The sequence below is a fragment of the Vespula pensylvanica genome, chromosome 18 (assembly GCF_014466175.1).
Source record: "Vespula pensylvanica isolate Volc-1 chromosome 18, ASM1446617v1, whole genome shotgun sequence".
Lineage (NCBI taxonomy): Eukaryota > Metazoa > Arthropoda > Insecta > Hymenoptera > Vespidae > Vespula > Vespula pensylvanica.
In genome coordinates, this window is record NC_057702.1 from 1,563,285 (window position 1) to 1,575,230 (window position 11,946).

Consider the following 11,946-nt stretch of genomic DNA (forward strand, 5'->3'; position numbering starts at 1 on the left):
AATCAATCCTACGTTTTCTACTTAAACAAATGACTTAATCTTCTAACGAACGACAGATTCTTCTATTGAAAGACAAATTCTTCTATTGAAGGACAAATTCTTCTATTGAACGACAAATTCTCCTATTGAACGACAAACTTTCTATCGCCAACAAACATTTTACAACAGAAAGACCTCGATACGAACTTGGTGCAATCACTTTAAAACATTTAACGCTTTTTCCACTAGTAAAAGATTAAAACAGGAAAACAGAAAAAACGAAAAGAAAAGAAAAGAGAAAAAAGAAAAAAAGAACGAGGCAAAGCACTTTTTACCAGGCGTAAAAAAAAACCGCGAACGTGATCGTGCAAAGTCGAATAAAAGACCAGCTTGGTACGCCCCTTTCCATTTTCTTTTTGCCTTGAGGCACCCTTCGAACACTACTACGAGAACTCGGTTCGAGCCCTATAGGGCAATACTGCGAAGTACAGCAGAGGCTTGGCCGCAGTAACGACGCGTCGTCAGTTAATCAAGCCATTTCGTTCCTTCGGGATTGGGAATGAGGATTTTCTACGAACGACCATCGAACCTTTTTCCTCTTTTCCTCAGTTCTTCTTTTTTTTTCGTTCCCTCTTCCCTTTCTACTGCCCTTTTCTTACTTCCTACTTTGCCCTTATAGACGAATCTGCTGCAACGTACGAATTTTTCCAGGATAAAATCGATTCGAACGTTTTATCTTCAAAAGGCATCAAGATGAATAACGTTCCATTGGAAGTTCCTTTTCTGAATCTGAAAGAAATTAATTTAATTAAATATAAATTCGCCTTTCAAATATAAATCTACGTGTGCATGTATACATATATAGAATTTAAATTGTATGCTTTTTAAAATAATTAAATAAATCGATTTTAGTTGTCATGAGACTTAATAAATAATGCCTATAGCTATATATATATATATATATATATACATACACATTGTAAATTTATTCCAGATAATTTGGAAAAGATCGCGTCTCATTGAAAAGAGTGAAAGTAGTTGATCTTGTTTCTCGGAAAGTTCACTTAGCTTATCTCGATTGGATTAAAAAGTTCTAAACTGAAACGAGGCGAACTGATCGCTAGAAACTTTGTACTTGTCCATAACGCTACACGAATAGAAATTAGGAAAAATGTTGATGAATTTAAGATAGGATGTCTCTCTGTGTCTCTCTCTCTCTCTCTCTCTCTCTCTCTCTCTCTCTCTTGCTCTCATAAAAGATTCGTATTAACGTATTGGTTAATCGAGTTAAGAGAGAAAGAAAGGGAAAAAGATTTGAAAAGAAGGACTAGTCCTTCTCTATTCAAGTCTCGCTCGAATGATTCCACTCGACATAGCACCGAGTTTAGAAAGTTCCAATTTCGTAATTGAGGCGCAGGCGGCTCTGATTCGCGACTCGTAAAGCTATATGCACGTAATCGTCGTTAGACCGCATCATATGCAGCATAATCAATTCTTTCGCCTAGTTCGATTGCACGTGAATCTCGCCACGTCAATATTAAATAATGTTTTCCCTCATTAAAGCAGCTCTACACGATGCAAACACGAAACGTGTATTTATCATGGCGAAAAAAAATTTTCCAATTTTTTCCCTTTCCTTCTTGTTTTCTTTTACACGTCTCTACTTTTATTTTACATTTGCCCTATTACTACGATTTTTCCGCTACTTATATTTAAATATGATTTAAAGGAATGCACCGATAATAAATTATCGTTAAACTTTGAATTTATTAAACTCCTCTTATCCGAAAGTATTACACGTAATCGAAGTAAATTTCTGCATAGCATATAATTATATCTATTTAATTAAATTTCTTTTTAATGAATATACGGTAATATTTGAATTTCTCAACAACATGCTGAAATATCGTATAACGAAAGTTTTGTAATATACCTTAACGCTCTTATCTCTTTTTAATATACTGTAATACCATATAACGTAATTTCCTTTTAAATATAATGATCTAATTACTTTTTAATACGCTTTCTATTTTCTTCCCAATGTACTCCAATGACTTTTGTTGGATATTTTCAAGAGAAGAATTTCGTATCATCTACGTTTTAAAACGAATGAATAAATAGTATTCCATTTGTTGAACAAGTTCGAACGTTCGATTTCATTGAAGAAAATTCTTCTCAATGGTCAATGATCATACACGGAATGTGGGAGGTGTCTCCGTTAGATCCCATTGTCATTGAAATTCTTTGGGTGGTCTCCCCGAGGTAGGAAGGAAGGGCTTCTCTGCCATATCCGGGGAAAGGGAAGGGAAGGGAAAGAGCTACAGAGAGAGCTACAGAGAGACTACAGAGGGCTACGACCCCTGTAATCCCGCGACTGAAAGCCTCGTTTAATATTTATGATTTATTTCGCTTTAATTCGACGCGCAAACGAGAGAAAGACACGCTTCTGTATTCAATACAGATACATATACACTCACCTTTGCGTAACGTTCTATACTACATATATATTGCTTATATATGTTGGAGATTCTACGACTGTCAGTTTTATCGGAACAAGTGCGTTTTCCATTAAAATTTTCCCAATGGTTTCCACATATTTGCTATCCGATTTCTTTTCCTGAAAATAAGTAAATAAATAAATAAACGAAGCAACTTTTTAACGAGAAACAAAGAAAGATTTACCTTCATTTACAAGTCTGATCGTCATGAGCTCGATAACAATGACCGATAGAGATACCTTCACCCTCGACATTCCTGACAAAGACTAGGGGACAGAATTACCCCTTCTCTCCCATATCAACTTACGTAATTGAGATTTATTAATTCGGAGGTTGGTTAGTGGCCACGCAACGAGACCGTTCTAAAGATGTATCGTAACGTTATTATTGCAGACACACACACTCGCACGCTCTCTCATACTGACGTGCACACACGTTCATCCTATTCGACAATACGTATTCATACATCTTATTAAAGAACGCCGATAATATTTCATCGTTAAAATTCTTATTATGAATCGAATCATCACTTGTATCATTTGACTATCGCGTACTGATAAATCTTGTGAAAACTTTACGATTAATTTCATTGAAGTTTCTCGACAATTTCACGTCTTGTTTAAGACAACAAGCAAACAAGTAAATCGTAACAGAGGAAATCTCGTAAGGAGAGGGACGAACCTGGTCCTTAATATCAGACAGAATTTGGTGCTTTCGGCAGGCTTCGTTAATACGAAGGAGACAAAGCGATCCGTCATCAAGCCGTTTAATGAAAGTCGCGCCCATAACTTGGTTGGTTTAAGACGCGACCGGCATGAAAGTAAGAGATAGAAGATAACGATCCCTAGGGTGGAAGAGGAAGAGAGAGAGAACGCTAAAGTCGAAGATGGAAGTTTAACACTTAATCCAGCAATATGAAACTCCCCTGTGGCCTGTCGTAACCTACGTTCTTTCACGCCTACTCGTATTATAGTTTACGATCAAGGATATTTAACTTTCTTAAAGTTAAAAGTTCGTGTCAAATAAAAGAATATCTCAACGATCTGTAGCATCTATAAAAAGAGGAGAAATCTATCAATGAAATTATGAATGTTTGAATTATAAAACATTAACGCGCGTTCTTCTCTTCAGAATTATTCATATGCTTTCGTACGCATCGGCATATTGACATCTGAATATCCGATAAAGAATGTAGAGGTCTTTCTTCGCTTTTTCAAAAGTTATTCCATGCTCGATAAGAGATGAACACTTTTTCCGTCATTCGCTCTAAAAGTTATTGCGTGTTGGTTTCTGGTAGTGTCTCCATCCATCAAGATGGATGCAGAACGCAATATCGAGAAAGATGTCAGCCGATAAATAATGCAATTTTCTTTGAGCTATTTATCTTTTTCTTTTCCTTTCCAGAGGGATGGCGAGAGTCTATGTTGGGGGCCCCGCGTCGTTTGCTGGTGACTCTCGGTAGTTTCTCCAGGGACAGCTCGTCTTGTCCAGCTACGGTAAGTCGTCACTTTGTTCCTTATCCCTTATCGACCAATTCCTTCCTTTCGCATTTTCGTTTGTTCTCCTGGAATAAAAAGGAACCGATGACGAGGAACACTTTCGATTCTCTTACAAAAAATAACTAATCGATAATATGAAACGCGAAAGTGTGAATAGACAATGGCTAATATTTTCTTCACAATCAAGTAAACAACTCGATAATAATTACGTATAATTATTATCGGAGATGATTGGTAATCGCAACGATCAATGCCATACTAATTATCGAACATGTGATTAAGTTGTTATTGTTGTTGTTGTTGTTGTTGTTGTTGTCGTCGTCGTCGTCGTCGTCGTCGTCGTCGTCGTTGTTGTTGTCGTTGTTGTTATAATTGTTATTATTAAATATTCATTAGCATTATATTATACGGTAACATTGGACAATATTTCATTTCATTCACAATTTGATAGACAATTACGATTTATCAATGTTTCAATCTACGGTGTGATTATTCAATGATCGTCGAACCTCACACGACACATTGACTAACGCAATATAAATATTTTATCGTTAATTACAATCGACGGTTCGAATATTCTAATGAACTTACCCTAATCATACGAAACATCCAAAAATATAAGAACTATTTTTCTTGTTTCTCTTTTTCTTTTCTTACTGATAACTTTGCGTTTACTTTTCCATTTCTGCTCCTGGTTAAATTCGTATCAAGTCCTTTTCGCGAAGGTCTTGCTTGTAAATGTAAATCGACGGCCATCGTAGCACACCCTCGAAATCGCCCTAAAGAGATGAGAGGGAGAGAGAAAGAAAAAGCTGTGGTAGAAGCCGCCTCCAGGCGATATATGTAAATGACACGTAGCCGGCTTTGGATAAAATCTCGTTACCAACGCGACATTGACGCGAGCCAACGAAGATAAAAGCAAGCAACACTGAAAAAGAGAAAGAGATTTATACAGAAGGATCTATGTGAAAAAGAAAAGGAATCTATTACTTTGTTAAGAATATTTTTGAGCACTAGAAAAAGAACGATAAATAAATATAATTCTCTCCTTTCAAAAACTTGGTCGAAACAAACTAAAGTCTTCACAACTATATAATCTCTTTTCTGATCCTAGAAAATTAAAAAAATAATATAAACGAAATATATAATGTATTATTAAAAATATATAATATACTCGATATTGTACTTATGATATATCATACAGCATGCTATATAAATAATATATGAAACGATATGCTGACAAAATATCGTTACCTTGACTAACGAGTTATCCTGTAGTTCTATCTGAAAAGTTAACGTCACTTCTCTCGCGAATAACGTTCCATAGCTTTTACGAAATTCAATCTAAAAAAGGGAAAGAAATTATGGTGATAAATTCTCTCGGGATAAGCTCGAGGAAGAAACTTTGTGCGAATGATGGAAAAGCGAAGATCCGTCAGGAAAAAGTATTTGCTATCCTACAGAGAGAGAGAGAGAGAGAGAGAGAGAGAGAGAGAGAGAGAGAGAGAAAAGAAAGAGGCTTTGAACTAACCGGAAATACACGTGATCTTTCCCAAAACTTTCGTAAACGAAAATGAAATAACCACAATATACTACTATTTCCTACTCACAAATACGAATGCATTGACTAACTTTTTCGTAAACTTATTCATTGACTAACTACTTCTTGGTACATTATATATTTATTCTATCCGTGTACCGTATTAAAGATACTGAAACAATAAGAGAAAGTATATTGTGAAAGATAAAATAAGGACTAATACCTAATTTAACAAGCAAATAATATATTTCCAGCTAATACTCGTATTTATAACATCGAGTGATTAAGACGAGTCCTGACATGGATGAGATTAAAGACTTTCTCGTTGAAAAACGATATAGATTTCTAAAAATATACGAGGAGCAAGATTTAGTCTACTCGAGGCCGTTATCGAATATCGAAATCGATGTTGTTCGAGGAAAAGAAAAAAAGAAGAAAGAGATGTTGATAGAAAAAAGAAATTAATTAGAAATAAATATCTTCAAAAGAAATAAATAGTGTGGTATGCAAGCCCGATAAATATAATACGATAATTACGAATAATAGTAATTAATATAATAGGTAAGATAATTGACGCGACGCAGTAAAAAGATTTAACGGTCTTGTTAATGTGGTAAGAAGGCAACTCGTAAATCATATCACGCGTGAACATATATATCCACATACGTACATACATAGATACGGGAGAAGGTGAGAATATACATATATAAGAAGTAAAAGCGAAGAGACGAAGAGCTGCAGACGTCCATAAGAAAATTGCTTCCTGGAATCGAGGGCGCTTAGAAGTCTCCTAAACGGAAGAAAGGAGTATTATAGCTGTATGATGTAAGAGAGAGAGAGAGAGAGAGAGAGAGAGAGAGAGAGAGAGAGAGAGAGAGAGAGAGAGAGAGAGAGAGAGAGAGAGAGAGAGAGAGAGAGAGAGAGAGAGAGAGAGAAAGTACCGTTGATAGGGCAAGAGAGGAACTCCGTCGTGCTGCTCGCCGTGTCACTTCAGATATTGCTTTTATATTGGATTTTCGGTCTTATTTTACGAAGCAAGAAGAACCACCAAAAGCCTTTGATTTTTTCTGCACCCTTCGAGCTCTGTCTTTCTTTTTCTTTCTTCCTTCTTTTCCTTCTTGAATTATTAGCTCTTTATTTTCTCTGCTTTGTCAATCAGCTTTCTTTACCTAAGTGCAGAAAAAAGTAGTTATTACAAAAATAATGTATAACGAGAAATACAAGAATGTGAACAAGAGAACGGAATGAAAGAATCAAGGATAAAAGTTGGAAATGAAATACGTGGTCACTCCTGGTATTGATCAGCAAACCGGATATACCACGCCCAGCTATCAATTAGTGAACTTCCATAAAGCGGGTATTTATGAAAAAAAAAAATAAAAAATAAAAGAAAGGATTGCATCAACCCGAACAATATCTTTATTGCTGGGTTAAACGAAATATTTCATATTATATGTGTACTCGTCCGTAAACACTTAACTCTCGACTAACTCGATTAATAATGAACGTATTAATAACTAATTTCTCTCTCTCTCTCTCTCTCTCTCTCTCTCTCTCTCATCAGAGATCGTAAATTACTAATCCTATTAAGTTGTAAGTGGTACATTTAACGATTCATTAAATCATATTCAAGATATTTCTGAAAGATTATATTAGCTTTAAATATCAGGAGTATATACGTACATATATACACGCGATATTACATACGTCGATGGAAAATCGGCTTAGGTCAAAGGCGTTGGACAACGTAAGCTGCGGCTTCGCTTATTCCACCTGGCCAAGCTCGTGGTATTCCAGCCCTTCGTGTATCCCATTAAATGGAATAACCACGATAGCCAGGCTTTTCTCCACCTGCTGTTGTTGTTGCTTCTGTTGTTGTTGTTGCTGCTGCTGCTGATGCTCCTGTTCCGCAGATCTTTTCCACTCTTCTTTTACTTCTTAGCTTAGGTGAAAAGAGTGCACCGTCACGAGCGGTCCATAAATAACGCGTTATCTCGAGTTCCGATAGCGAGCTAATTTATTTACGAATCGTTCCTGACCCCCGAAGGGTGCCTTGCGGGCCACGTTTTATGTATGAGTCACGTGCCATCTGCCATGCCACCATTCGATCTATTATACCAAGCGGAAACTCTATGTTTGGCTCTGTTATATTCAATGACCCGAATTTCTTTTCTATATTTCTATTTTTCACTCTTTTCCTTCGTTATTCCCGATTCATCTGCAATTTTCTTAACGGGACTCATTTTTAAATTAAGTCGACCAAGATTTGTTTTTCTATTAATTTTGTGCCAGACATTACAGTTGACAATCCGGTAAGGTCAAGTTCTCTATCGACGAAGGAACGAGTAAATTAGTAACTCGATTTTACTCCATTCCAAGAAATTTCGTCGTGAATCGATTGTAGTCTCGCGTATATACTATATAACTCGAGAAACTTCTAAGCAGTCTGTCTCGTCTACGATAAAAAGAACCATAAAACGAGCATTACGAGTACTCAAGCTCGCGTTATCGAAGAAAATTATTCCCGAATTCGTTCGCGTTAATTTCTCAACACTTTCCTAACAAGTTATCGAACGCATTGGATCTTCCAAATGTATAAATAAATATGAAAATGCGAAGAAGTAATATTTAACGAATACGATTGAATCTTCGAAGAAAGGAAAAAAGAAACAAGGAAAAACAACAAATAAATGAAACGCGATATTATCAATTAATATAGATTCTCACACGAGACGGAAACTCAGAAATGGAACAAGTTAATTTCCGCGTTATTTAATATTCGCAAGATATCCAAATCTCTCTCTAATAGAGAAACCATGAGGATGCGATTAAAGTGGATGATCCCATAAAGAGAGGTCGTACGTGAGCAGCTCGTATTGAAAAGTTCGTTCAATCGATATCGTTTATACGCTTCGTTTCACCGGGTGAGTGAAGAGATTTCTCGTATCGAGCAGAAAAAAGATATGATGACCCCAGTTCGACGTATCGCTAGTCGTTCTTCTACTTTCGCTAATAAGCATGATCAAGGGAAGAAGAGTTGCGACACGCTAGAACAGTTCCAAAGGCCGACTTCAAAGAGAAACGACAACTCGTGAGTGTCGCTAACTAAACTCTCCCCCACCAGCTCTCGTTGCTAGCTCGTAGATACCAACAAACGGGGAGAGAGAAATAGAAGTGAGTTTGCCGTTTCCAATCTCAGTCCATTTCGTGATTAAGCGTAAACTTCTGAAGTTGCCCCTGAGGATGCTTTACAAATAACAGAGTTGAGCAAACGACAGTCGTCAGTGATCGATTGACAGGCGCATTGCACTCCTAACTTTTCACGAACTTTTGTTTCTATATAAAACGTACTAATGATTGTTCTCCTTTCTCTCCCGAATCTTCGTTATCTGAAAAATGAAAAGAACCGAATGAATGAATTTCCATCCGACGATTATTTTAATAATAGTGATAACATGATACGAGAAGGAGTTTACTTGTATTCCATTCTCGAGGATATCGAATTGCTAATGGCGTAAAGTAAACCTGCCAGCGTAAAAACGTACGCTCTACGATAATTGAAGGGTTGGTTAGAATCCCCTACGAGGTATCTTTGGCCCTTCCTCTCTTACTCGCTTTAACCCAGGCAACATCACCTCATTCTGGTCCTTCTGTCTAATTGCTCGTCGAACTTTTACGAAAACAAAAAAAGTATATATATATATATATATATATATATATATATATATATATATCGGTGAATCAAAGGGGAGTATTCGCAGAGCATTCCCCAAAGCCAAGTTCGTCGTAATTAGCAAACATTTTCGCTCGCTAATGGGCATTATCGTGATTGGTCACGTCTCGTTTACCTTAGATATCAATGAACGAAAATATTTCAAAGAGATTTTATTAGCGTGGTCGTTTAACAAGCGAGATATTTCGAAAATGTTTGTTGATGGTTTGCTTTAGAAAAATTCCACATAAATCCTCCATAGGGAAGAACGATAGGTATTCTCTTATTCGTGGGGGTCAAGTTCTCGGTCGCCTCATTAGAAACGCGAGCGTGGTTCCCTGGCGTTTTGCTCTCCAATTACCGTACAACCCGCTTTCGGCTTCAAGCAGGTTCAAACTCTCTGCGTCTCTCATTGGCGTATACACCAAAGTCTGATCAAAATTATCAGAAATTTGTACGAATCGTCCGTCAATAATCGAGGTAAGCAGCGAAGTTCCATGTGTTTACAAAATGATATTTAATTAAGGAATTCCAATTATCTCTGAATCCGTATGTGTGTGTGTGTGTGTATATATATATAATGAAGATAAAGAGAATTAATATAGGAAAATTATCGATAAAAGTTCGAACTAAGAAGTTTGATAAACATGCGTTATGATATTGATATTATTTGTAATAAAATAAATCTACATCATAAGATTAAATTCTAGTGAAAGATAAATTACAGTTATTGATCATTAATCATTTTACGAGGATATAACAATTGTTATATGTCGATATTATAAAAAGTTGCTAGCGATTGATTATACAGATACTTTTTTGTAAACCTTACCTACGCCAATGGTAGAAAACTCTCTCTCTCTCTCCTCTTATTCGCCCTCCTACAAAGAGTTCGCGCGACGTGGCGTTCACGCAAAATCCGTAATTGCTTCGCACGGTTGCGCATCACCAACTGTTTGCCAATTTGTTCGATTTGCCAGTGTTTGCTCAGAGAAGTAGGAAACAACATTCATCCTTTCCTCGCACTCTTTTCTCTTCCAGCAAAACTTTCCTCGTCGGTTGTAGGAACGTCGTCGTGACGACCATGGCTACTACGGTAAAAACGAAATAATTTTATTACAATCGATACAAGTCCATACAAAATACAAATCCATTTCAACATTTTATCAAAGCTATCATGCATAATTTTTTTTTTTTTTTTTTTTTTAACAATATAAAAGATTTCTTATATTTATGTGTCTACTCGTGTAGTAATTATAGAACTTAATTACACATCCCTCATAGGTTCTTAACGATCGGTTCTAAATAGAGTAATAATGTTTACGTCCAACATAAAATTTCAGCCACGATAAGAATATCCATAAGGATCTTTACGAACCAAACAAATTATATTTCTACTAACAAGTTTTCCTTTTAACGCTGGCAACCCTCTGAAACGAACACTTCAGAAGAAAATTAGGCTGAATGCGAGCTATTAATCGGATACGATCGGTCTCTGAAAGAAGTCTGGAAAACTTGAAGTCTTCGTATAATGAAGAAAAAAGGAAAAGAAGAGAAGTACTGAAGAAGCACAGTTCATTCCTTACTTGGACAGAAAAACAGGAAAACAAAATAGAAAGAGAGAAAAAAGAAGAAAGAGAAAAGAAAAACATCGTCGCCAGCCAAAGCTGAGCAAAAAAAAATAAAAGAATATTCAGATACGCTTTCCCCGAGATGAATTTCCTTGGAACGATTCCCTCAAATCAGATGACTTTGATCGCAGTAGTTTCTACGAGGAAGAAATTGGCGCGAGATATTTCAGCGAGCACCGAAATCCAAAGCGCGACTTCTTCTTGTAAGTCTCTTAACGATGCCAAAGGTATAGACATTGAGTGTTGTGGTGTTGGTTGGAAGTAAACGAGTTCCTCCGTCTCTTTGCAACCCCCCGGAGCCATCGAAAACTTACTAACTCCCTCGTAGTGGTAGAATGGCGGAGAAAGAGAGAGAGAGAGAGAGAGAGAGAGAGAGAGAGAGAGAGAGAGAGAGAGAGAGAGAGAGAGAGCACATAAAGACCGATTCAAGTTTATCAAAGCGCACGGCAAAGTGTTCCCTAAGGATTCCACCGATTATATGAACTCGGTGAGTGACACAAAATAAAAAATAAAGAAATAAAGAAAAGAAAAGATATATGCAAAGAAATCTTTATCATTGTGACGATGATAATAAGAAAAAGAAAGTGAACTTGAATTTTCCGGAAAAGAAAAAGGAAGACAGGTTTTAAAAAAAAAAAAAAAAAGAAACAGAAGTCAATTGCAAACGGACCATAATGAATACAAGGAAAAAGATAAGGATTATGAGACAGCAATTTGTGATGTCTAGTAACATTCGCTAGGGAAAAATACTTTGTTCGGGGGTTAGAACGTACACCGTGAAATCCTATGTGATCGTTCTGGGATTGAAGAAACGAATAGAATGAAAGAGAGGAAATTTCGAGTGCCAGTACTTCTTATCGATGCAAAACATTGTGGAGGGTTGCAGCAATTAAGAGATAACAAGGTTTCCTCCCTCGTCACCCCTCCAATTAGTAACACCCTGAACCCACCCTCTCTTTTTTCTCTCTCTCTCTCTTTCTCTCTTTCACCCTCTCTCTGTTCCTGCCAGAACCAAAACGTACATCCCCGAGGTCTGCGACGTCTCCACCCTCCGTGTACACCCACCACCCCTCTCCGCAAACTTCGT

At 36.8% G+C, this 11,946-nt stretch overlaps 1 protein-coding gene and 2 long non-coding RNA genes across 8 annotated transcripts in view; 1 reads left to right on the top strand and 2 right to left on the bottom strand.

Moving 5' to 3' along the window:
• Positions 1 to 7,388, bottom strand: part of LOC122635531 — a 9,906-nt gene extending 2,518 nt beyond the window's left edge. For 2 of the 3 annotated variants that reach the window (XR_006328696.1, XR_006328695.1), the window contains exons 1-8: positions 7,200 to 7,388; positions 6,458 to 6,685; positions 6,187 to 6,306; positions 5,231 to 5,320; positions 4,568 to 4,904; positions 2,662 to 4,041; positions 2,457 to 2,596; positions 569 to 768 (exon numbers count right to left, since the gene is read on the bottom strand). This is a non-coding gene — a long non-coding RNA (uncharacterized LOC122635531). The remainder of the gene's footprint in view (positions 1 to 568; positions 769 to 2,456; positions 2,597 to 2,661; positions 4,042 to 4,567; positions 4,905 to 5,230; positions 5,321 to 6,186; positions 6,307 to 6,457; positions 6,686 to 7,199) is intronic. The other variant, XR_006328697.1, reaches the window with a different exon arrangement.
• Positions 1 to 11,946, top strand: part of LOC122635523 (choline O-acetyltransferase) — a 56,367-nt gene that overhangs the window by 20,599 nt on the left and 23,822 nt on the right. For all 3 annotated transcript variants that reach the window (XM_043825836.1, XM_043825838.1, XM_043825837.1), the window contains one exon: positions 3,882 to 3,973. In XM_043825836.1, the coding sequence (XP_043681771.1) occupies positions 3,899 to 3,973 (75 nt within the window). In that variant the 5' untranslated portion in view covers positions 3,882 to 3,898. The remainder of the gene's footprint in view (positions 1 to 3,881; positions 3,974 to 11,946) is intronic.
• LOC122635532 overlaps positions 10,065 to 11,946 on the bottom strand; it is a 16,671-nt gene continuing 14,789 nt past the window's right edge. For both annotated transcript variants that reach the window (XR_006328698.1, XR_006328699.1), the window contains one exon: positions 10,065 to 10,319. This is a non-coding gene — a long non-coding RNA (uncharacterized LOC122635532). The remainder of the gene's footprint in view (positions 10,320 to 11,946) is intronic.